The sequence below is a fragment of the Apostichopus japonicus genome, chromosome 7 (assembly GCF_037975245.1).
Source record: "Apostichopus japonicus isolate 1M-3 chromosome 7, ASM3797524v1, whole genome shotgun sequence".
NCBI lineage: Eukaryota > Metazoa > Echinodermata > Holothuroidea > Aspidochirotida > Stichopodidae > Apostichopus > Apostichopus japonicus.
In genome coordinates, this window is record NC_092567.1 from 8847153 (window position 1) to 8874880 (window position 27728).

Sequence of the window (27728 nt, forward strand, 5' to 3'; positions counted from 1 at the left end):
GGATAGGATGGATGGATAGGATGGATGGATAGGATGAATGGATAGGATATATAGGATGCATAGATACGATGGAATGATAGGATGGATAGATAGGATGGATGGATAGGATGGATGGATAGGATGGATGAATAGGATGGATGGATGGATATATATATAACACTATACACTGGCGGATCCAGGACCTTTGTTTGGGAGGGGCCAAAGTGGCATTAGAGTGATATGTTAGAGGGGTCTAAGGGGAGGGAGGTGTAATTTTCTAAAATATTTATTAAACAAAGTTGGGATCATCTTTCTCAAGAAATGTTATTTCTCATAGGTTATAGATTTCTTACAACCAGCCTGTAACTGCAAAATGGTGTTAAACTGTAAATCCTCATGCTCATACATTTACATAGCTCCCAACTCTTGAGAAGGCAAATGCTGGTCCATGCCACGAATCGCCGTCCTGGGGAGGGGTATAAGGGGAGGGGGTGTCCCCCTCCCCTTTTGAATTTTTTTGGAATCCTGGTGATGCCTACATGTAAAATGGTGGCACTTAGACATTTTCTGAGAAATATGCATTTTTTTGTGTGTAACATCAAGAAATTGAATAGTAGGTGATAATTCATTCTTTCCCGTGGCATGAAAATGTTCGCTGCTCGCCCCAATGAAAAGAAATATAGGCTAATTTGAGGTCCAAATGATGCTGTAAAGGAGGTTTTATACTCTTTTATGCTAAATGCTAAAGAAATGACGGTTGCTAAGTCAAAATTTGATGCAAATTTTTTTATGTATACTTGACAATTACAATGCGGTTTTTTTCGGACGCTTGTGCGGGTCAGCGGGTTTGGGTGTTAGAATGCGGGTCTAATTCCCGCAAAATGCGGGTCAGTTGGGAGATCTGCATTTAATTTTAAATCAGAAAACGGAAAGGTTTAGACTAGTCCAGACGCGGTGGAACGGAAAAATTATTGGGGGCTAATGTGTGGAGACTATCTAAGCGGAGCGCCACCATCGGTTGGCGCGGAGCGTACAATAAAATTTTAGGTTTTTTTCAAATCCCCAGATGGCCGGAAACGGAACTTCCTGAGTGTTTTATGCTGCAAATACCTAGCCCTAAAATATGGGTCTCAAGCCTGCAATTTCTCAGATTGCACGAGAAAGTCTGTAAAAACATTGTAATTTGTATATTCGATGGTGTTTAAAGAGAGTAGCTATTACTCGTAGTGTACTCGCAAGGACGTTTTTGAGTGTAGTAAGGGCAGTGGCGGAGCTAGGGGTATTGGTCGGGGGGGGGGGGGCGCTTTCGACACTATCTAAGCGGAGCGCCACCACAGGTTGGCGCGGAGCGTACAGAAAATTTTTGAGTAAAGATACTCTATAGATTGCAGGAAATGAGCCATTTCCGGGCCTTGCTAATTTACAGATAAACGGAGAATAAATAGGTGTCATTGCCATTTTGTCGGAAAATTACACCAACAGAGTATGACAAATGTCAATAGGTAGATGAGAGCGCAATAAAATAGTCAATAATCGCGAATAAGTAAAAAGTAGTGAAAAGCTGAAAAGGGCGCCAGCAGTCCCTTTGAGTCCGTAAGGGGGGGGGAGGGTTGCATCCGCCCCCTGATCGTATGGACGCTCCGCCACTGAGTAAGTGGATGTTGGAGAACTGGCTGAAATGAGGCAAGTCATTGTCCTAAGACGAAGTTGTGTTGCGCTTACCGGTATACTTACACTCACTGCTTCCACTTTTCACTGGCGTGAAGACGCGGTTGGGGTGAAAATGTGGTCTATAGCCAGGGGACGGGCCGAGGGTCCCCCAGCATTTACTAAAATTATTACACCTATATAGTATACGTGTGCATCGGACAGATCGACAAGTATGCATTGAAAAATTGGCAGATGCACGTTTCGGAGCCTTGGTAAATATTGGGGGTTGGGGGCTTATCATGCATTTGCCCCCTCAACTTTTGCATTGGGGGTGGGGCTAGAGCCCCCCAAGCCCCCCCCCCCGGTTCCGCCGCCACTGGACTAGTCTACCACTGCTATTCCTCTCGATTTTTTTAATTTCCAAACATATGATTTAGCGGATGTTCGGAAACACTTTTTGGCTCGCCTTTGGGGGGGCATGGCCCCCTTGCCCCCCCCCCCCCCCTTGGATCCGCCAGTGATACTATACCGGTATAAAACTAACAATAACAAACTAAAAATTAAGTTGATGTAGAAAGACATTCGAGAAATTGTGGACGTCGGTGTTACGGTCTTTAATGTTTTCCTACGCAATTTAAATGTGTATTATTCACATTAGACTGGAAATGTATCCTTATTGCTCTTTGAATCGTGAAACTTTCTGTAAAGACAATTTCTCTGGTCCTGTCAATTGTGTATACTATCAATGTCATTCATGCTCTCTCCACAATTATCTTCCTAGTTCACGGACACTTGTTTACCTTTTACCTTGTATAAGAAGCCGTTTCACACTTCCTGCACAGTTGAAATGCATGTAAACCTAAATTAATAGGATGTAGCTCACTGCGTCACTGAATTATACGCAGGTTACATCTAGGACTAGGGCTTCACTGTGTAATTCGGGGGAATGGTTGTGATTTCAGACCTAATTTAATACAGAAGAAATTATAGCTAACGTTTATAATATTAATACTTTATACTAGGCATAGTCAATTACGACCACATATGAGGTTGTTTTGTGTTTCCTATAAAGCATATATCCCCAAACTTCAAAGCGTACCTCTATTAAAGATGAAATAAACATATTCCAACAGGTACAAATAACTAACTTTGAAACTTTGCTTATAATAAGTAACCTAAGTTATAATGTGATATGTCACTCCTCATAATAGTGAATAACCTTTTCTTTGATGTCATCGTATCGGTGTACATGTGTAATGGAAGCACACAACGGGTGATGTGTGTACTATAAGGATTTGCAATATAGACGTGTAATAGTGTGCTGTTCATAACACACAAGTCGGAAACATTTCAGCCAAAATACAATCTACCAAATCCTCACAACTGAATGAATAATTATAACAGAAACTCTTTGTGATTGTCTCCGTTACATTGGGCGATGAATACCAGTGCTGCTTTGTTCAACTAACCGATTTAGAAATAACACCTAAATACCATTGTTGCTTGCTACCGTCATACATCATTGACTAAGACAGACTGCACACACTATAAAGGAATTGGTCGTGATTAGCTGGGTTGTACCAATTTTTGCGTTTCTCCAAAGTAAAACTAATAATATGAACTTTACAAGGAAGTTCAAATGACTATGACGAGTAGAGGTTGGATTTAAGCAGTATTACTTTTTAAGGACAAATTTAATGTACATTTCTAAAAACCAATATTTTAACCGTTGGCTGTTATTCAAGCCATGTATAAATATAACAGAACTATGCACTGAATTGCTAAAACAGATGTACATTTGTTAAGACGTTGTCAATAAGGCAATAGCATCGCTTCCATTATATACATCAGGCTAGCAAGACATGCCATCCTAACATATACCTATACTTTACTGTATAACATGAACCTACCCAGCAATCGCTCCCCCCTCCCCACCCCCCCCCCCCCTTGAGTACCCCGAAAATTAAATCTAATTAAAAGCAGGAAGTATCATCTAAAGCACTCTTTTCAGGTTGAAGAAAGCTAAGCGACCCTCCTCAATCTTCCTCCTGAAAGTTGGTCTGCCACGTACGGAGGCTGAATAAAGACATAGGAAGGGGTAAAAAGGTTTACTTTTATCTTTAAATTTTGACTTTTAATCTCAAAATTTTGACTTTGAAAGTCAACATTTTGGCATTTTTTTGTGACTTTTGAACTCATAATTTGGAGATAAAAAAAGGTGAACAATTGTAAACTTAAAGTAAAAATTTTTGAGACAAAAATGTTGAGATTTTGGGACACCTTATTTTCTCACCTTGGTTCTTACTAAGTCAGCCAATATACGTAATACAATACTCTCATGATTGTTCACTTTCTGCAACGTGGGAGTCATTTTGGGCAAATATTTTCTTTGTACCTCATATCGCTTCGAAGTGTTATAATGTTCCTTTTGTGAGAAGTGCCCCTTTTAAAATTCTTCCCCCTCCCCTTCATATTCCAATTTCTGCTCTATACATTACTGCTTAACTGTGGGATATATATTACTGTAGAGGTTAGGATTCCGCTTACCATGGGAACCCTATTGAACTGGTATAAGTTTTGTATAGAGCACTTTTACCGTTCTTCATCGGTCTATGGACGTAATATGTGATTCGTGTTAGTCGTGAATCTACTCTATGGACGTAATATGTGATTCGTGTTAGTCGTGAATCTATATAGCGATTCCTGTGACAGAAAGAAGAAGAAGAAGAAACCATAAGATACAAGACCCAGCCCGCACTTTGTGCATGGCTGGGTAAAAAAATGGCTTCTGATCTTAAGACTAAGAAAATGTATGTGGTGACGATGGTTCAATTCAAACGTAATCTCTGTATGTATATACATTAAATATGGATAGGATGGATGGATAAGATGTATGGGATTGATCGGAAGGATGGATGGATAGGATGGATGGATACATATGATGGATAGGATGAATTTATAGGATGGATGGATAGATAGGATGGATAGGATGGATGGTTAGGATGGATGGATAGAATCGATGTATAGTATGGATCGATATAATTTGATGGATAGGATGGATGGATGGATGGATGCATAATATGGATAGGATGGATATGATGGATGGATAGGATGTATGGATACGATGGAGAGGATGCATGGATAGGAAGGCGAGGATGGATAGATGGATATGATAGATGGATAGCATGGATGTTTAGGATGGATGGGTAATATGGATAGGAAGGATGGATGGATAAGATGGATTGATAGGATGTATAGGATGGATTAATAGGATGGATAGGATGGATATATATAATGGATAGATATGATATATGGATAGGATGAATGGATAAAATGGATGGATAGGATTAATAGGATGGATGGATAGGATGGATGGATGGATGAGATGGATGGATTGGGTGGATAAATACGATCAATGGCTAGGACGGATGGATAGGATGGATGGATAGGATGGGTATATAGGATTAATGTATTGGATGGATTGATAGGATAGATGAATAGGATGGATAGAATAGATGGATAAGATGGATGGATAAGATTGATCGGATGGATGGAAAGGATGGATGGATAGGATGAATGGATGTGATGAATTTATATGATGTATGGATAATCTGCATTCGATCGATGGAATGATTTGGATGTATAGGATGAATTGATATAATGGATGGATATTATGGATGGATAGGATGGATGTATAGGATGGATGGATATGATAGATGGATAAGATGGATGGATAGGATTGATCTGATAAGATCGCAATTGGATGGGTGTAAAGAATGTGTAGCTATAATTGGATGGATAGGATGTATAGGATGGATGGATAGGATGGATAGGATAGATGGATTAGATGGATCATTGTATACGCAGAGCCAATACAAAGTCCTAACTGTATCTGTATTTCATAACGCTGTGTTTTGCCGTAAATTAATTAGATGATAGTTGAAAAAACTAGTGCATTTCCAATCGCCAATTTGGTATTGTTGAAAAAAGCATCATCTAGCCAATTTTACCTAAAAATGTGCATTTTTCTCCTGTAACTAGACATGAAAAAGGCGCAAAATTCAATGGAGATTTATCACAAAATACGACAAAAATAGAACTTTTTACTGCTTTATTACGAAAATAAATGTTGTGAGATTAACCTTACCGCGTCATGGTGGCTGATGACGCCTTCTTTTGCATTATTCAAACATTTAAACCAGAGGGGTAGGTCGCAAGCAGTTTTGCAAAATTTCTTATGTCTGGCCTTCAGTTTTATGGGGGCGGGCTACAAGAAAACTGCTCTCTGAGCTCATTAACTCACTCGTTGAGGTCTGACTGTAGGCCTATGTCTACTTTGACCAAAACATGGGCTCGGCCTTTTTTCATTACAAAGATTTGAGATACAACTGAGGGCGCTACTGGCAAATACCTCAGAATTATTTCAACCTGTCTAGCCTAACTGCTTCCTAAGCTAGTAACTAGTAGTACAAGTAGGTGTATAAGCCCCAAAGTCTTAGGTTGTCTACTACTGGATGTCACCTACAATAAACGATATTCAGTGCTAGCGAACAAGAATTTAATCGTCATCCGTCACATAACGAACACATATTCGATCCCGTAGTAGTATCCAGTGATAGTAGTACTATATAGCAGTACTATCCAGTGATAGTAGGCTAATCATATAATATATCACACGCTAGGACCTAAACTGTTTGAAACGTGGTAACGAACTTAGCCGATTATACTATCTCTGTACAGCCTTAGTACTGTACAGTACAGTATTGCGAAGTTCGGAACACTGCGAAGTTCGGACACCCCTAAGAAATGCACGATTTTACCCTGATAACCTACAGCAAGAGCCAATTTCACGAAAAACTACGAAGCTGCAGCTATTTCCTCTCCAAAATAACCTGTGTGCTAGCAAGTACTTACATATTTGTCTCTAAAAGGAAGTTATAGTTTTCGGGTTGTTTAAATCTTAGGTGTCCGAACTTCGAAGTGTCCATGCTACTGCAATTCGACCATTTCTCTGCAAACCCTGACTTCACATAAAGCTGCCAAAAATGCATCAAATCAGTCAAAATCTTTGAAAAGTTTCAAATGAAAAACATATTGTTACCTTATAGAGCCTAGATGATAAACTTCCGCAGGGAAATTGAATCAACAGTAAAAAGATAGTTTTGGATTCATAAACCTTAATTAGATTTCGTTTACGAACCATTTTGTGAATGGTCCTGGCCGCGTAATTTTTTTTCCTAGGAGGGTTAGGGGCAATTATCATATATAGGCGTAACCAGACCCTCGCGCATGCGTGTTACTCGTAAAAAGTTTTATGGCTAGTAGTAGTACATACAGTGTGTGCGACGCGATTCAAATTTTGCACATGTATACGTATATGCGTTCATGCAGCGATGGAGACCTGTTCGACTGACACCCAGATTTTAGACACAATGTACGGATTTCATATGTTGTCATCAATGTGCGCGACGGACATTAATTTAATGGTTTGGTTAATGTTAATCTGCTAGCATACATTACATGCATTTCTAGCTTCACGGTAAACTTTAATGTTACGGTAAACATTAAAATTCTACACATGATACTAATATAGTAGGCCAACATACAAAATTAAGCCTGCTTTTATGAACTATCAGTTCTATCAGATATTACTATCAGATATTAAATCACCAGCCGCAGACTATTAAGTCCCCTACATTAGCCACAACATCTCCAGAAAATTAATAATTGAAGTGACGATTTGATCGCGCTTTAATTTGTATTTCTTTAGCTTGCGTCCCATCACTTATATTATTCAATTCTCACTTGGTAATCCTTGGCCAAAAAGCAACTGCATTACGTGTAAATCTGTATAGCGGAGATCTTGCTTTGTACAGCGTACATAGTGCCCACACGTGTATTACAGCGATCAATGAGTAACGCGTGTGTATGAGTAACACGCATGCGCGAGGGTTTGGATACGCCTATATATGATAATTGCCCCTAACCCTCCTAGGAAAAAAAATTACGCGTCCTGGCCACAAACTTTTACGGGATTCTTACCCTCAACTTCATGGAGTTTGGAAAGCCGAAATTGCAAATAAATCAGTTCATATCCCTACACTAGTTTGGAGTGCCCTAATTGCAAATAAACGAGTGCATATCCCGTCCTACACTAGCATATTTTGAGGGAAAAAAAGTTTGTATTTAAAGTACCTTTGTTAACAGGTACTTGTGGTTACGAGTCATGCAATTGACTAGTTTTGCATAATTCTACTAGGTAAAGTCAACTGATATTCTTATAATCCTTGTTTGTGAATGTATATAGTGCTCTGATCTTAGCTGGTGATGTCACTAATCATCCTTTGCGAGATGGACACCAGTCTATTGCAGAGTACCGATGGAGATGCAGCCTATAGATGTATCTATTATTGTTTGTCCCGAACATATTTAGTTATATAGAGGCATATTAACTGGGAGAGGGGGGGGGGGGGAACGTCTTCATATTGTTATGGTACGGTATCATGGATAGGCCTAGTGGTAGGCTTACGTGGGCTTGTTATTCACGTTCTACTTGCCAGATATAAACTTTATTGAGAAATTGATTGATAGAATTGGGACAGGGCCCACCTTCACGGGTCACTTCTCGCATAACGAATGGGATTTCTCCGCGACGGAATACCTCGCGACGAAATGAATTTGGATAACCGAATGAACTTGGACAACGGAATGAAATTGAAGAACGGAGTGAAATTAGACGACGGGAGTTTCCTCGAATGCAACTTAAGTTTCCGCGACGGCAACCTACTGTAAGTTCTCGCGACGGCAACATATTCTAGCTGCACTGAACTGTAACATAAATCATAAATGTGGTACAAACGGCGTGCATTACGATTGACCTTAACCTTTGACGTTGAATTTATGAAACGCCTAACCATGTTTTTACATAAAGTTTACCTTCCGCTCGCACACATAAACTGTATGCTTGTTCAAGCCTCAAGGTACGGTAGGTGCTTGCAAACTATGGTTCGTTAGTATGCAGCCATTATTTTACGCGCTGGTACAAACATGATCTTTCCGTGTTCGCTTTCTCTACATATATGCTTCAAAACACTGGTACTTACATCTTGATAATTCGAGTTGGTAACTATAAGTTGAACACAGGCAAGTGTTTATCATTTTATTTATTAATTAATATCTAGGAGACTAGGACTTGAACAATTTGACTATTATTATCATATTAAATGTCTTCTACATCTAATAGTAATAATACAAGTACAGTAGGATGGTGACTTCGAAGTTCGCCCACTTAAGACTTAAAACACCCCAAAACTAAATCTTCTGGTATAAATCATTTGAAAATATACTTCATATGGTGGGAGAATTTTGTTATAGTACGATACACGGCCAAACTTTCTTTCCTGCAAACTGTTTTCACGTTGTTTTCCAAGAAGATTCTTCGTGATTGTGGAACTGGTATTTCTTGCTAGAGTATTGCGAATTTCGGCCACGCAACCTACAGTGTGGCGCTGGTAAAAATTGGTGGCGCTGTTGCTCTTTCAGTAATTATAACAGACTTCATAGATCTTCGTCATTTTATTGACAAATATGTAAGTAATTTCTTGCACACGGGTCATTTTGGAGAGAAAATAACTGTAGCTTCGTACTTTTTGGTGAAATTTGGCTCTTCCTGTAGGTTTTCATGGTGAAAATCGTGTATTTCTTAGGGTGCCCGAACTTCGCAGTATGGCGAACTTCGCAATACTGACTATACTAGTGTAGCCTGCAGGCCTAGCCTAAGTACGTTACTAGTAATACTAAACGGAAGCTATGTTTGTCGACCATATTCTTCAGAACGATGTTAATATGGTTGCCCTACAAAATTTCATGATAGCGTTGAAATATTGTAAACCACCATATTGAATTAATTCAACTATCACTGTTCAGAACCGTAACTGTGTATAGCAAAGGCTTCACAGTTAACGCACCTTCGTTATTGACGCACCTTCAAAATCAAATATTACTAGCAACATACAGCTCAGGCAACCTAAACTGTTTGCAGCAAAGAAGTTACATATTTGATGAGTTTTATTCCATTTCAGTTATATACTGATCAAATTGTGGTTTTCTAAGCTTTTAACATCCTCCCCCCAGTTTTGCACATGTTTTTGGCATTTGGAAATCTTACTTCCAAATAAAACCCAAAATTACCTCAGTACAACATACAAATTACGATACCATTAGTACATTACCACATACCACTACTCTCTGGGCCCTGACCTGTCTGAGCTAAGACTAGGCTCAGAGCATAGTAAACAGCATCCAAAGTCAATGGATGTATGTACTTAGGCCTACACTTCAGTTAGCTTATCAACGAATGTGTTAATTTAGGGGTATGAAAGAACTTGACACGGCAGACATTTTGTAGTCAAATTCTGCTCAATTGGTCTTGCATATTGGCACAGAACAATTAATATTTTGAGATCACTAGCATTCCTATCTCAAAGGGGAGTGGGGTAGCGGCAGGAACCAAGGTGAGTGCAGATTTTGCATACAATGTACAGAATCAATTTTTTTCTCTTTTTTTGGCCACCTTAGTACTGCCCAGTAGTTTAGCTATAGTATTACTCTGCAATGAATTTGGCAGTCAATGTTCTGTAAAATTCTGAACACCAAGTGCTTTTGAGAAGCAGAAATACATGTAAGCCTATCACATGTACAGGTGTAGGTTAACTTGAGCAATAATGGTAGTTCAAGTACAGTAAGCTATGTGCAGGTCTAAACATTACAGGTGCTCTATGATTATGTGTCTATCACAATCAGTGGTCAAAATGCTAGGCCTGGGCAACACTACCTAGGCATCTGTTTATAGCATTAGCAAACTGGCAACTATATAAGGCTTATCATACCAGCATGAGTATTCAAGAATCAAGTGTAATATTGTTGTTGCTACTGAGCTTATCATTGCTACCATTTACTGTAGGTCCTGAGGCAGGAATGAATTACAGTTTCCAGGCTGGGACAACCACATTTCATGTATTTTGAATAAACTTATTCCAAATTTACTGAGCTATCGTTACAACAAAATATCATGTACATTGATTACTGTTGCTTAGCAAGCTTTGTGAAACTAGTGTCAAACACTCATATATACAGGACCTACAGTAGCTTAAAGTTGTAACTTTAATATGAGTAAATAGCTCACTTTGTGACATTAATAGGATCCCAACAGGGTCCATCTCAGCAATCTCAGGTTTAAAAGTCTAAATTTTCACCGAAATACTCATTTTAGACAACAGAAATCACTGAAGCGTGATATCACGGAACATCATTCCTGAAATATCAATTGCTACACTATATATGCTAAGCATTTAAGCCATTAACATACTGGATTTCAGCCAAATTGTGAAAAATCACAATTTTGCATTTAAGGTTTGGGCAATTAATTGCTCCCATTGACTTGCACTACGTAGGCTACTGTAATTGAGCTGCGATACCTGTACTATTTGTAATACTGTATGTTAGCATATCTGTTAGCAGTGCTGTCTCCTATATTAGCATGTATGTTAGCATGTATGATAGCATACATATGTTAGCTTGTAGGCTATAAGCAGTATGATACCATACATGTATGTTAGCATGAATGTTAGCATGTATGATAGCATACATGTTAGCTTGTAGGCTATGTAAGCAGTATGATACCATACATGTATATTAGCATACAGTACATGTTAGCATGAATGTTAGCATGTATGATAGCATACATATGTTAGCTTGTAGGCTATAAGCAGTATGATACCATACATGTATGTTAGCATGAATGTTAGCATGTATGATAGCATACATGTTAGCTTGTAGGCTATGTAAGCAGTATGATACCATACATGTATATTAGCATACAGTACATGTTAGCATGAATGTTAGCATGTATGTTAGCATGTATGCTAGCATGTATGTAAGCATGTATGTTAGCATACATGTATGTTAGCATGTATGTTAGCATGTGTGTTAGCATGTATGATAGCATGTATGTCAGCATGCATGATAGCATACATGTATGTTAGTATACATGTATGATAGCAAGTATGTTAGCCTGTATGTAAGCCTGTATGTTAGCCTGTTTGTTAGTGTGTATGCTAGCATGTATGTTAGCATGTTATAAGCAGTATGATAGCGTGTATGTCAGGCTGTATGTTAGCCTGTTTTTAGCATACATATACATGTAAGTTAGCATGTATGTCAGCATGTATACATATGTTAGCTTGAAGGCTATGTTAGCAGTTATGATAGCAAGTATGTTAGCATGTATGTTAGCAACATGTATGTTGTTAGCATACATACATGATAGCATACATGTATGTTAGTATACATGTATGATAGCAAGTATGTTAGCCTGTATGTTAGCCTGTTTGTTAGCCTGTGTGTTAGCATGTTATAAGCTGGTAGCGTCTACCTCAGGCTGTTAGTCTGTTTGTTAACATACATGTATGTTACCATGTAAGTTAGCATACGATAGCATGTATGTAAGCATGTTATAAGCTGGTAGCGTCTACGTCAGGCTGTTAGTCTGTTTGTTAGCATACATGTATGTTAGCATGTATGTTAGCATGTATGTTAGCATGAATGTAAGTAAAGCGTATACGTTAGCATGTATGCACGTAAGCACGTAAGCACGTTATAAGCAACATGAAGGACTTAAACCACTTTTGGTTCCTTGCTTTAGCAAAAGGAACCTATGTTGTCAACTAGATCCGCCATAGTGAGAAGGTGTGCCCTATTGTTCTCGGTGCCTGTAAAGGTCACCAAAGGTCAGTTAGGGGCCAAAGACCAAAACAATAAACAAGCAATAACTCCCATTGACAGGGTCCGACTTGTTTGTTATTTTGGAAAGTTCTTGTGTTATAATAATATACTTGTAAATAACGTAGGGGATCATTTTTCAACTTCACAGTGGTGTGATCCAAGGTCAAAAAGGTCAATTAGGGGTCAAAAACAGATATTTTTGTGATAACTTGAGAACAAAATGTCCGTCAAGGTTGGGAGTTACGCTATTGTAATCCTATAGTGGACCAGCATCTTTGTGACTGTTGACCTTAGGTTGACCTCTGGTGACCTGTATTACAGTAGCTTCTTTGTTTATTTGAATTTACAGTATTGTGGCCATATCCAGATATCAAATGGTCTTTCAATCAAAATTGTCCATGGGTTGACTCCTGTGCGACCTTCAGGTGCAAAGTTAACTAGATTAAGTTTTTTTTATGATAAATATATGCTCATTTTAGGAGATCTATACAGGACAAAAAAACAAAAACAAGTTTGTCAATATTTAACTATATGATAGAGCTATACTGTACATGCTCTAAAGACGAAACTATCGCTTCGTTCGGACACCCGATTCGTAAGTTATGAGGTGCTAAAGGTTGGATTTGATACCGTTTTAGTAATAACATTGTGTGTGTACATTGGAGTTCATAACAATTTTAGGATGAAGTACACATCAAATGAACATTTTTCATAAAAAACTGTCATGCCATCCAAGGTCATTCAAGGTCTCTTATGGACAAAAAACTGCCCACTTATGTTAATTTTTGCAATACTTCCAGTGACAAAGTCTGACATGGCTGATATATTGGGACAAGTTGTGAATTAACTAAAATTCCCGTTATGTATTATCCAAGGTCACCAAAGGTCAATTATGGATCAAAATGTGTTTTTTGGGGCAATAACTTCCACTGATGGGGTGCAACATGGTTGACATTTTGGGACTAGTTGTGAATAGGGTAAGGGATCGTTTCCAAACATAACGGTCATGTGATCCAAGGTCAGAAAAAGGTCAATTATGGGTCAAAAACTCAATCTCCAAACTGATAAAAAATGTCCATGGTTGATCCCTGTGCCACCTTCATGCACAAAGTTATCAGAGGTCAAGGTTTTGTTTAGTTTTGAGAGGTGGATCTCATGACCTTGGAATATGATATACAGTAAAGTATGGGTGTGTAAGGGTGCAGTGCTGTACCCATTGACTACTGGAAATGTACATGTACAGTATACATGTACAGTATACTCCAGTTAGTAATTGAGTATTGCACTGCTCCTTACACACCCAGAGGTAATATTTACTGTATAACTGTGGACACTACAGTAGTCATTGAATACTGCACTACTGTACCACCTAACACACCCAGATGTATTTCTTTACATACTACAGTAGTCATTGAGTACTGCACTGCTCTTTGCACACCCAGAGGTGTTACTTTACGTATAACTGTAGACACTACAGTAGTCATTGAGTACTGCACTGCCCCATAACACACCCAGAGGTATTTACTGTATAACTGTACTTACTATCCAGTACTGCACTGTTCCATTGCGCACCCAGAGGTATTACTTTACTGTATAACTGTAGAAACTACAGTAGTCATTGAGTACTGCACTGCCCCCTAGAACACCCAGACTCCTTAACTGTATAACTGCAGACACTACAGTAGTCATTGAATACTGCACTACCCCCTAACACACCCACAGGTTTTTCTTTCCTGTATAACTTTACATACTGTAGTACTACAGTAGTCATTAAGAACTGCACTGCTCTTTGCACACCCAGAGGTATTACTTTCCTGTATTAACTGTACATACATGCAGTACAGTAGTCATTGGATATGTACTGTACTGCACTGTGTCACAACTTCCGTGGGACAAGCGCCCCCTCTGTTGCGACCCTGGGGTTTCCTTTGGCCTTCAAAGCCGATAAAATACAATTTTAGATAGATTCAGGGAAGTAAACTCAAAGGACCAAAAGACTACTGAGATGTTTCTGAAGTTAACAAAAACGATATATATATTTACAATGATACGATCTCTACTGATTTGTACAAGGATTATTGGTACTAGAAATTAGGAATATTACAGACAGATTTTACAATATTATACGGCCGTTAAATATATACTTAAAAGATTACTTAACTTATCTTACGCGGCGCGTGCCGGCTCTCGGTTCCTTTCGTAGCTGTGCTGACCTTGCGTCACCAACAAGGATGTCGAGAGTATCCCTCGTAGGCTGGTATCCCGTGACTTGTTCAGGAGCAAAACCGTTCCCCGCTTGTCCAATTCGACTCAACGTTTGTATCCCAAGGATGGCTTCCTCCTGGGTGAACTCCGAAAAACTCTGCCGAAGTCACGCCTGTCCCGGTTAAACGACGCACCAATCTAATAAACAAACAGTCCACCGATTCCTCCGTCCGTCCCCTCGATAATTAATCTTTTATCTCAGATGAATTTCTTCTCACAATAGATCGGAAAAACTCCAAATCACCGAAAATATCTCTTTTTATATATAGCTGGGTTTAATCTCCCGAAAGTTCTTTTCCAGGAATCCTGACGGAAAAACATCGAGAATCATCCATGTCTCGAAGATACGACTGACAGTTCAACGTTCATTGGTCGACGATATCCGGTCGCCTGCTAAAAATAACTTCCCGTATGTTCTGAAAATTTGTAATCGCTAATACCGAATAGCGCCATCATTTCTCGTTGCTTCCAGAAAAATTAAACACGGTTATCAGTCACGACGAGTGACCTACTCATCACCCAGACCAGCGTAAACTGAATACACGTACAGTGAATAAAGTTGTTCGTGACACACTGTTCATTGCACACCCAGAGGTATTACTTTACTGTGAAGTATAACTGTAGACACTACAGTAGTCATTCAGTTCTGCACTGCCCCCTTACACACCCAGAGGTATTACTTTCCTGTATAACTGTAGACACTACAGTAGTCATTGAGTACTGCACTGCCCCCTAACACACCCAGAGGCAGTGGTGAAGCATCCATACAGTCAGGGGGGGCGGATGCCCCCCCCCCCCCCTGACGGACTCAAATGGACTGCTGGCGCCTTTTTCAGCTCTTTACCACTTTCTACTTACTCGCGATTATTGACTTTTTATTGCGCTGTCATCTACAGTACCTATTGAAATTTGACACATTTTGTTAGTGTAATTTGGCGATGACACCTATTTATTCTTCGTTTATCTGCAATGTAGCCAGGCCCGGAAAGGAAGATTCCGGCGATCTAGGTAGTAGGTGGGCCATTCCACACCAAGTGGTCCCAACATGGCAAAATTAGAAAGGGTTATAAGTTGTCTCTCTTTGTGTATGATGTAAAGTAAGTAGGTTAGACTTTCATAAACGATTAAAGTTTTCTTCTTCTGATTTCTCAATCTTGGGTTATAGCAATGAGTATCCATCTCAAACTGTAGGCACATTTATGATGCATTATAAAATAATAATTGAAAGTAGAAAAAATCCTCAAATGAAAGGAAATTCCAAGCTTTCTTTTATTGTGGCAGTTAAATGCAGTCTGCTAATTTATATAATAACACAATTTAACAAATTTCCTTTATTACTGGTAACACAGATTATGTTAAAAATGCCACACTCTGGCTGTGACTTATGTGACAAAAATAGAAGGGAATGTTTTCCTCCAATAATATATAGTGTGTGAGAGCAAAGTGAGTTACAGTTGTAAAGGTAGCTATAAAGGTTGATCTGGCAATGCCATGTGCTATGACTTGACAACTTAAGGTTTTAACTGCTCAATCATTCCCAAAATCCTATGAGCGAATGTATCTTCTCAAATATTACACTTTTGGTTTATTCAAATATGACAAATGAGAATGGTAATTTGAATCACATTTTGATAGATCTCTTTCTTCTATAACTCTCAAATGAGTGACTTCAACAGACTAAATGTTGTTACAAATATTAATTGACAAGATATATTGCCTGAACAACTGTACTACCCGTACAGTATATTACCTACTGTCTGCAGTCATGAAGGTAACTCGGGGACATAATATCATCTGGACATTCCCAAGGGAAGTACCTTTTGGACACTTTCTAGACCAATGAATGTTATATTTCACTATGCAAGATCTATACCTTTGATTCACTACTGCATTTGGTCTAGAGCTATCCGAAAAGTGAACTACAGTAGTCACGCGAGTCACGTTTTCTTGTCACGTGAGTCACAATACATCTGCATCGTTATTTTCATGCGTTACAACATTTTTTCAAAGTTGCATAGCAATTGAGGTAGAGGTGTTTTTCAACTTCGGTATGATTACAAAAAGTGATTGGAAATATTTTAATAAGACATAAGAAATCGAACATTTGTGTGTGCATTCTGATTTTTGCTAATAGTAACTGTCACGCGAGTCACGTTTAGTTTTTCGCCAATTTCACCCCCAATACTTGAGGTATAAATATTTTTTTGTCTACTGTTGTAAGCATTAAGGCTTACCTTACTGACTACATGAATGCTTTTCTCCCAGGTAATTTCTTTATTTGTTTAATGATATTAAATAGAGAGGAATTTTAGTAAAAATGTCACGCGAGTCACCGTGGAATTGACCATATATTTAAAAAGAGAATCTTGTTTTTCATAGCAGAATACGGTAAACCCATCTCTCTAGATATGTAATAGAACGAGATGATAAGGATGTTCGGATTCAGAGAAATCAAATAGCCAGGGTTTATTGACCTGAAATTACATTAGAATTGATCTAAATATTCTCTTTTATCTAGTTCTAAGAGGTGAATGATTTTGCAATTGTGAGTTCCAGTAGCCTGCTCGTGTAGTTAGAATACAGCCCGTATGTTCAGTGAATGTTATGTCTGATAGAAGTTATGCTTCTAAATGAATGGCTATACTGTAGTTTGCATCTCGAACGACTTCTTCTTCGACCCGACTTACCGGTTTCTATATCTGACCTTAAGCTCCATCAGAACAACTTTATTGTTATCTGCTTCTTTATATCGCCAAAAGGCTAGTCTTTTCTCACACACTGATACTGATATGTATACAGTAGTCTAAATCTATCTGAAATTGGTGCCTTATCTTCATTACCACTTGGAAAGTGCAGTTGATTTTATTGAATAATTGTTCTGTCTTTGTGATAATGTTAACCCTTTTAGATCCTCACTTAATATTTTCAAATGCTTAATTTCAAATTGCTAATTAACATGTGTTTTTCCTATTTACAGACAACAAGGGGACTTTGGGTTCATCGAAAGTTGCTGTGGTTACAATTATATTTGTAATACTTCTAATTCTGGTGGTTTTGGTCGTCTGTATGAAAGGTACTGTACCATGGTGCATACAGTAGCACAATTACTTTGCAATATATAGCAAAGTTTGTTAGCTATTTTCTTGTATTCTATTTGTATTCATTGCATCTCATTATCCTTATTGACTAACAGAAAAGTATAGCAACTATTTTTTATGTTTTTTATTTTGATGATTATAGTAACCGTTGCATTGACGATGGCAAGTTTGTGTATGTGCGCGTTTGTGATGCCCAGCTTGTAAACATGATATCTCAAGAAGGGTAGTTCGGACCAATATGATATAATGTGTAGAGTAGAAGAGTACAAGAAGCCTATTGTTTTTGGTGAAGGTCAAGGGTCATTTGGGGTCATGAGGAGGCAAATTGTAAAAACCTGGTAAACACAATATTTCAAGAAAGGAAGGTCGGACTAACTTCATATTTGGTGAGGTTAAATTCACATTGAGTACAAGAATCCTATTGTTTTTGGTGGGGGTCAAAAGTCATTTGAGGTCACCAAGGATCAAATTTTGAAAACCTTGTAAACACGATATCTCAAGATGGGAAGCATGGGCATACCTCATATTTGATTTGTTGAAGTACCGAATTAAGTCAAAGAAGCCTATTGTTTTTGGTGGAGGTCAAAGGTCATTTGGGGTCACTAGGGGTCAAATTGTGAAAACCTTGTAAACACGATATGTCAAGAAGGAAAGCATGAACAGACCTCATGTTTAATGTGTGGAAGCACCTTATTGATTAAAAGAAGCTCATTTTTTCGGGGAAGTGGAAGGTCATTTGGGGTCATCAGAGGTCAAATTATGAAAACCTTGTAAACATGATATCTCAATATTAGAAGCTTTGGCAGATCTCATACTTGGTATGAAGGTGTATAGCATTGAGTCAAAGATTTTGGTGGAGTTCAAGGTTCACTTGGGGACAACAGGTCAAATCGTGAAAGCTTTGTAAACATGATCTTGCAAGAAGGGAACCTTGGACAAGTTAAGGAGCCTATTATTGTTTTTGTGGAAGTCTAAGGTCATATGAAGACAACAAATGCCAAACATTTACTTCACTCCCCTCTTACCTCTCTCTCTACACTAACACACCTTCCTAACATAATATCATAGGGAAGCTTGGGCAGATCGTATATTTGGTTTGTAATTGTACCACATTGGGCGGAGGTCAGTGGTCGTTTGAGTTCACCAGGTGTCAAACTGCGAGACCCATGTTTTACACAATATTTCAACAAGGACAGATGTCCTATTAAGTATCTTGATGTATCTATCACATTTAGTACAATACGCCTGTTGTTGAGGTGAATGGTAATTTCAGGACAGCCTCTGTCATTGTGACTTTTCTTTCACATCACACTGCTTTTCACTGTATTACTACAAAGTTCAGGTATGTTGTACACCCTCACTGTACATGATGCCGGATTCATGAAGAAAACTGCTGATGTTACATCATCGAAACCACGATGCATCTTTGCATTCTGGTTAATTAACCTTACATAAATTATTCCTGCAATGTCAAACTTCCGAAGGAGTCGGAGGAAAATTGTGGAAGACGAAGAGGTAAAACCGTTATATCTGAAAATATAAATATTATCAAGGGAAACAAAATATATAAAGCTGTTAAACATACTGTAACGCTAATTCAGTTTAAGATTCCGGGGGCACTTAAATATTACCTACATGAGGACTGGTGGTGGTATGGAAACAAATGCGGCTTGGATGGTTGTATGTTAGTAACGACGAGCCTTTAATCTTGTTACAACATGCAAAGAATATAACATATAGATAAACTTAGGTAAACTTAGGAAGATTTCCTAATCTATTACTATAATCAGTCACGGTATATACCATAAAGAAAATGGTTACAAACGTGTCACTTGTCTGATGATCACCAACACGTGGGAAACTCAGAGATTACACATGGTTAAACAAAATATACTATATTAACTTGCACTACCTCTATTTATTGAGCATTTTTGATTTAACTGAATTAATCGATACACATAATATGTTGCAACAACAAGTTACAGTAACATTATACTCATTTGAAATAGCATTCCTACCAATGGATATTTTCATGTTGTAATAGATATAAGTAATACACGCAACTGTCAGGAAATCCTTTCCCTACCAGTTTTGTGTTGAGAATAACAGGTACATTACGATCTTCCCTGCAGCAAATACCACCTCATCCCCCTGTTCTTAGCCAAAAACAGGGAAGATTAAATATCTACTGTACCTGAGTTGGTAATGCTAGCCATACTGAACTCTCCTCTGCACAAATTCATGATTAAAGAAACACAGTGTATTTTTTCAGTGGTCAAGCCAAACTTGTCTTCACACACAGGAAAGTAGTACTGGCCATTAGAGCACTTGTGTTTGCAATCATACAGGTGACTGGTCAACTCAAGGATGAATCCTAATGACAGTATTTGTGGTAGTTTATGCTATCAAGTAACAAATTATTAATGCTTAAGTGAATTTGGAGAGGACAGTTTTTCTATGGGCAAGCTTGACTGCCATGAAGACTCTGAGTACATTTATATAAGAATAAGGTATAACCTACGGTTACTTAGCAACATCAAACATATTATGTTAACTTGTATCCTATTAAATAGAAAATGTTAATTACATAGTCAAATTATTTGCAAATACTGTAGTGACTTCAAATTGATAATTTTATTGATAATATGTTTGAAAGTACAGTATCATTACCTCTCTCTTGTTTAGATGTTGCCCAAGACTAAGACTCACCGCACACCTGGTAAGTCTGTTGTACAAGTTATTGCAAGCTGAGTGCAGTGAATGCTGCAAACAATACCTTCAATTGCTTTAAGATACTGTTAAATACCACGCATAAATTAATTTCAACATACATATCCTCTACAAATGATAATGTATAATAATGTAACTGATTCCAGTGACTTTATTGCTGTCATATTAAATTCATGTTGCAATTAACTTTACCAAATGGGGATATATAAATGACACAATAATTTCACGGTTCCTTTTGTATTTCAGTATTTATGGTTTATGAAAATAAGATATGAACATTCTGAATACATCAGAATGCGCCCCACTTCAGATATCAGTTATGACCCAATGATGACTCCCAAATGGTCTGGGCCAAGAAGTTTTTTTTTTTACACATCTTTGCCAAATGTTGGATTCGATTGTCTCTTTGCAATTAAAGCAGCGGTTCAAATAACCATTTAGTTTGAGAACGAATCTAAAGTTAAGCAATTCAATTAACATATCAAGACATTTTCTACAGCAAAATTTGGTTGAGCAGCTACCAATAATGACATTCCAATTAAAAAAAAAAACTTTCATCTGACCATTTTCATTATTGTATTTGTTCCTGATATCAAATAAGATTGTTACTAATCACACTTTTCTGGTTTCCTACAGAGGAGGAACAATTTATCAAGGAACTAAAGGCAAAATATGAGATACTTTATCACTCCGTACAACCATTGCCTTACATCAGAGACAGAATGTACTGTGTTGATAAAGTATATGTTTATAGCGGCATTGAACGGTTAGTTCAACAAGCACATGGAAACAAAATGTGGAAACTTTTGGAGTCACATCATGAACTACTAAAGAAACCTGAGAATTGTGGTAGGCAAATTATAGAGGGTGAGCCTGGATACGGAAAATCAACACTGACACTACAGCTTGCATACGATTGGTGCCAAAGAGTTCCAAAATCCCCTTTAAGTAACGTATCGATACTTATTTACCTGCGGCTAAGACAACTGAGAGGGGTGAAGTCAATATACCAAGCAATACGGCGTTTTATATTACCCAGAGACTCAGATCTGAGTGAGGTTATAGTGGAATCAATCATAAAGAATTGTTCAGGTGTATTGGTTATTTTGGATGGATTTGACGAATACCCTGATAAAGATGATCAAGAGACTGATATTTCTCTTATCCTTCGGAGAGAAATGTTACAGGAAATAGACGTCATTCTGACTACCAGGCCTTTCTACTTGCCGAAAGAATTTGCACCGCATACTGATCGAATACGTTTAACAGGTTTCAACGAGGACATCCGAGATAAATACATTCGAAAAGCAGTTGTACAGGGTGACGAACAAGCTGCCAGGGAAATAATACTTACACTCCAACGAAACCCTCTACTTGGTGACTTGTGTCAAGTTCGTTTGTTGTTTATTTTGTTTGCTCACATGATCCACGAGAACAAAGACTTGAAGACATTCAAATCAGTTACTAGTTTCTTTCGTAATGTGATAGCTTGCTTCAATAGTCATTTGATGAACAAAACAGTTAAAAAGGTATGTTTTGGCTCAAAACATGATGAGTTGAACAAGGTTGCTTTTGAGGCATTGAGCGGTAGAAACCAACTGATTGTGTGGGATAGTTCTTCCCTAAGAAAACGACTTGGGGATGACTTTTATGAGCGGTATCTTAAAACTGGAATATTTTTTGAGGAAGAAGTTCTGACTGGTGATCAATTTCTCTACAAAAAGGAAGTCAGATTCTGCCACAAATTGTTCTGTGAGTGGTATGCTGCCCACTACATTGCTGATTATCTATCTCAAGAATCTTTAACCTCTGCCACAACAGAGAGCCAGAGTGTAGCTGAACTGCTCCGTTATTTGGACCCCTTTGAACTTCACTATGTTTACAGATTTGCCTGTGGTCTTAATAAGACTGCTTCGGGTAAAATTGTAAATTATCTGCAAAACAACCTTAAACATGAAAAGTTTGCTATGATGTGTATGCTGGAACAAGACTATAAAAATGAGAATATTGTTGATGCAATCACAAAGTTGGCCTCTAAAGTGGTCCACGTACATGGCGATGACAGTCAACTACATCAGAGATCAACTTTACAAGTTTTGGAATTCGCGAGTGCAAACCAGGTGAAGTAATGTTCTTTCACTGCAATCAAGACATATTTCCTCAGGTTTGTGGTCATGTGGTCACGGTCTTGTACTGTTATTGTACAATAGAATTATAATCAGTGTGTACTTATACTTACAAAAAACAGTGCAAAACTCCAGCCTCCACCGGGATTCGAACCTTTGCCCTCTCATGTATTTAAGTGCTTGGTTTATTTTTCTGCCAAGTCCTGTTTTGATTTTTCCAGTTTGCATTTCTTGAAAGTTATATAATAGCAATCGATTCATGAGATCAGATTCCCAACTGTATACATATCTTCAGAGGTTGAATCCCAAATAATGACTTTATGACCATACGAACGTAAACAATATCAAATGCTAACAACACTTAGTGTCGATGTCGTTACCAATAGTGTCACTTGATTTATTGCTTTCATGTGGCCATACTGCCAGTAATAAATGAACACACTATGACATAGACAATTCAAACCTTGAAAATATTTGAATAATTTGAGTTTAAGTTTTGAGGTCCCCTTTACTGCAAAAAACTAAAAGGAAAACGCAATGATTTATGCAGTAGCGTTTCATTGCCATGGTAAGCTACTGTTGAAATGTCATTTTGACCTCACAATGTAATTGTATGGTCTAAAGTAAAGTAAAGTAAAATTTATTGATATTCATCATAAAATGACAATATAATAAAATGGACTACAGCATCTCAAAAAAGGGTTAATAAAAGTTATCTATGTATCATACAATTCGAAGTCTTAATACTTCTAGGTAAAAATGATCGCCTAAACTGTTCTGTCCGCATACGTGGGAAAGTGTAAAATCTACGTGGTTTCATGTAAAAATCAAAGAGAGGGTGATCGGAATCCTCGACTATTAGAAGAAGCACACTGACATATTATACGATCAGTGAAATCATCCTTGATGGTAGAATACAACTTGATGGATTTATTCAAGTAGTCTAATTATCCTTTAGAACAGGGTGATAACCAAACTGGGCCACAGTACACAAGGAAGGACAACACCATTGTATGAAAAGCCAAATCTGCTTATCATAATCTAAGCCAAAGCCGGCGAACCTACGAATACAATATAATCTCTGTTTAGCTTTTGATGCAATATTGTTCACGTGGGTATTCCAAGTAAGCGAGCTGCTGAAGGTTAATCCAAGATAATTAAAATCTGATACAACCTCAATCACATTATTGTCAATGTACAATGGGGCATGACTTTGCACTGCAGGAAAAGCAACAATCATTTCCTTGGTTTTCTTACCATTAATAAGCATATAATTATCCTTGCACCAATTCACAGTATACTCTATGGCTGCGAAATAATTTGTTAGACACTGTGGGTTTTTATCGGTGTACATCCCAATTATGGCAGTATCGTCTGCATACTTCAAGATATAAACATTGTCATAATATGAGACTAATGAATCAGTGTAAATTTCAAAAAGTAATGGGGACAAGCAACAACCCTGTGGAACACCAGTGTTATTAACGAGAGTATCACTGTTGACACTGTTACAGTGAACAAACTGTGCGATCAAACAAGAAATTATAAAATAGTATAATTACATTGTCACTGACGTACGCCTTCATAATGTCCAGTAATTTAGAACAGCAAATAGTATTAAATGCAGAACTGAAGTCCATAAAACAAAAATCCTTGCATAATTACTAGGAGTGTCCACATGTTGACGTAGAATAGTGTCCAGAAGCAGGCAGGCATCCTCCGTCGATCTGCCACTGCGATATGCTCAATTACATAAAACCCTCCATCCGTTCATAATGTACTGTAGCATGATTCTTTTACTACAGTAGAGGATAACTACAATACATTAACCTTGTTCATTTCTCTAACAGATTACCATAGCCTGCCTACACCTGACCATGGCCTTCAAGGAGTGTGATGGATACACTATTTTACTCCAATCTGGCCTCTCTCTCTGTCCTTTAGTGACAGTAGAAAAGATACACATAGAGACTGAGAAGGAGGGAAATGAACCGTATGCAATATCAGAGATACAGTTAACAAACATCTTCTGTTTTGCCCTTCGTTGTCAGTCTGTTAAGGAGCTGTCGTAAGTTGAATCTCATGATTTTGTTATCATACTATGTACCTACAAGTATTCTATCTTGTTACATTTAAATAACTGATTTACCAAAGTAATGATGATAAACACAGAGCTCTGAAAAAAACTTGTATTAGAAATGACGTACCATCAAGAAATACATTATAATCGGAAATTTTAGTGTTACAATCATGAAAAAAAGATGAGTTGTTAATGTTGGTATGACTAGCCATCACAGTATTAATTATAACAAAAAAACAATGACAGTTGTGAATTTGGAAGGTAAGAATAATTTTCATATATCATTGGGAAAATGTCTTACATGATATGATAAGTATCATCAAAGAGGCCAAGGTGTAATTGAACCCAACAAATTTCTTCATGAATTTTGGAGGATTTAATCAGTAATGTGGTAGTATGAGATAATCCCCCACTCTTAAAAACGGAGGACAACATACTGTGCGTGGAATTGTATTACAAACAAGTCTATTTTACATTCTATCTGACTGTCTGCACACCAATTCCTTTCATGGACTCCTAGCACGACCTAAGGACGAGCCTAAACATACTGTACATTACACTATTACCTTCCTGCAGTTATGGGCTCATTTGCTCATATTAAACAGCAAAATAATGTCCACAGTAGGGTGTTTCCATTCCAATCATTTTGAAGCACATTCCTAATCATTTCCTATATGGAATTGGCTTCATAGCAAGACTGTTTTGCTATCTTTCTCTCATGTTGGTTTGTTTCTTCCTTTCTACTTCAAAGGTTCAGTGAATGTCTGCTGCCTCTTTCGCCCTCTCAAGAGTCTATCAATGCAGAGATGATATCTAGGAAACTTAAAAGTAACTATCGATTCTGTCAGTATTAGTTGATTATTTGATTAAATCTAGTCATCAAGGAGTTGATATAAGAGATAATTTTATTGTAACATTTTCATAAGAAGTGCAAAAAGCAGATTGTAAGCCTTTGGTAAAAGCAAGAATGATGCAAAAGTAGAAAATATGACAAAATAAATTGCTTTGTCAGGAGGATTACATTGATTTCAGGAGCAGTAAGTGTTAACCGCCAACTGATTTGTCCTGCTCGACACATTCCGTTGGTACAAGTTACTGTAATGGCAATGTTATTAACTTATCATACCTATACTTAGGATATTTGTTTAAGAACATTACTTTAAGTTTAAACACCGAAATAGTGTCGTTTTAAGTCAAGCCATATTTATTGGATGAAAAGCACCAAATTCAAAGTTAAAGGTCTTAAGTGTTCCATTTTTAGGGTAGAGGTATCCGTTTCATTTATGTGAAAAAGTTAATTCCTCTCCTTCATAAATCCTAAAATGTCTTTAAATTTAACATATTTTTACATACTTGTCATCATAGTATACTGGCGAGACTACGGTTACAGCCTGAATCTCCATTCTGGTGATTGGGAGGTATGATTCTTTTCTTTTTAGTTGCCAGGGCTTTTTGTTATTGTGTGTGTCCATTAGTGCAGAACAAGTTGGAAGTACAGTAGTGTAAATGCCGACAACCACTAGACAACGACAGAGATCGTGACATAGCTTAGGGAAAATAATGTGTAGTTCTAGATTGTGGAAACAATATTTAAAATATGAGTTGGTCATTGGACATTTTTGATTACTAATTAATTCAGATCATTAATCAACTGAAGATACTCAAGGAAACCTTGTATGACGTTTCTTTTCTATTGAGAGTATTTTGAACTTTTCTGTACATAGTGGTAAGTGTGGTAGTATGAAAAGGACATTTTGCTGGATTTGTTTTTGACTTATTTTCATAACAATGGATTTTCTTTAAGCTATAGTAATACCAATGATGCTACAATTAGAATAGTAAAAAAAGTAAAAACAGAGAGATAAGTTTACACTGCTTCATTTTGTGTTTATTTTCAGCTTGATAATATCAATATTATTGAGTCACTGTGTTCAGAGAGGTTACAGATCTGGACTAAAGATAGTAAATTACAACAGAATTGTACGTTGCAGCTACTGAAGAACGCATCTAACAATGATGTAAGTCAGTAGTCTAATATCAAAATCCCTATGATGGACTAGGTATGTCAAAATACATCATCCCCATTATGTACTAGATATTTCATCCCCATTATGTTATTAAGTGTTTTATGAAGATACAATAGTATCATTTTGCATTTTGCAGTCAAATTATTTGAAAATTTGATTCATTGTCTTCAACAGTGTTAAGAATGCAGGATTTTGCATCCGGAACGCAAAGTTTCAGAGATGGACGCAAACACTTCACATTGCGTCACACGGATGGAAACCCTAAGTACACACACTCACAACTAGACGTATATGCAAAACATAACAAAACAAATTTTTGAATGAATATCTTTTGAATGAACATTATTTTCCAAACCTCAGGATAACCAAAATTTCTTCCAATCATTCTGATGATTGAATTTGTCTTAAAGCAAATAAATCATAGCAATCAACCATTTACATTACAGAGATTTACATGCAAACAATAGTCATAGTTCTTTTCCAAACTTCCCATGATCTGATTGGCTAATAGTTCCTTACCTATTGTCTGGAAACATTCTTGTGTCTGTAGTGCTCAATGAAAACAAATTATGTAAATTAACAACAATTTAACATTACTTTCCCGTGTAGAGATGACAATGTTTGTGCTATAAGCTTTGATTTGTGTGCACTTAAATATCATAACATTAGGCCCTGTTGACAGTCATGGTCTGAAATTTTGGTTGAATTTTTTCTACGATATCACGTAATATTTGAGTCTTTGTTTTGATAACAAAAATTGTGAGTTGAGACAAGTTAGGAATTTTGTAGGAAGCTAACATCTCGGAAACTAAAAAAATATTTTCACCTCACAGTACGTTTGTTCTCTTCGCATTGAGAGTTGCTCAAGTATTCATGCCGCAGTACTTTCTTTGTTGCAAAGGTTTCGCACTGTCTTTGACCATGTGCCTCACTGATTTATTTTTCTTGTGCAACATTCATACATCGTAAAAAGTAGCTATTGAAACTTGAG

The 27728-nt window shown here is 37.4% G+C and overlaps 2 protein-coding genes and 1 long non-coding RNA gene across 4 annotated transcripts in view; 2 read left to right on the forward strand and 1 right to left on the reverse strand.

Moving 5' to 3' along the window:
- LOC139970099 (uncharacterized) overlaps positions 1-27728 on the reverse strand; it is a 377392-nt gene that overhangs the window by 88615 nt on the left and 261049 nt on the right. The gene's annotated exons all lie outside the window — the stretch shown is intronic.
- LOC139970066 (uncharacterized) overlaps positions 1-27728 on the forward strand; it is a 114899-nt gene that overhangs the window by 48559 nt on the left and 38612 nt on the right. The window lies entirely within an intron of this gene.
- LOC139970024 (uncharacterized) overlaps positions 8531-27728 on the forward strand; it is a 28477-nt gene continuing 9279 nt past the window's right edge. The window contains exons 1-8 of one of the 2 annotated variants that reach the window (XM_071975562.1): positions 8531-8772; positions 17654-17749; positions 20460-20493; positions 21141-22624; positions 24481-24698; positions 25462-25538; positions 26076-26128; positions 26609-26728. In XM_071975562.1, the coding sequence (XP_071831663.1) occupies positions 20460-20493; positions 21141-22624; positions 24481-24698; positions 25462-25538; positions 26076-26128; positions 26609-26728 (1986 nt within the window). In that variant the 5' untranslated portion in view covers positions 8531-8772; positions 17654-17749. Of the gene's footprint in view, positions 8773-17653; positions 17750-17790; positions 19290-20459; positions 20494-21140; positions 22625-24480; positions 24699-25461; positions 25539-26075; positions 26129-26608; positions 26729-27728 lie in introns of those variants that run through there. The other variant, XM_071975561.1, reaches the window with a different exon arrangement.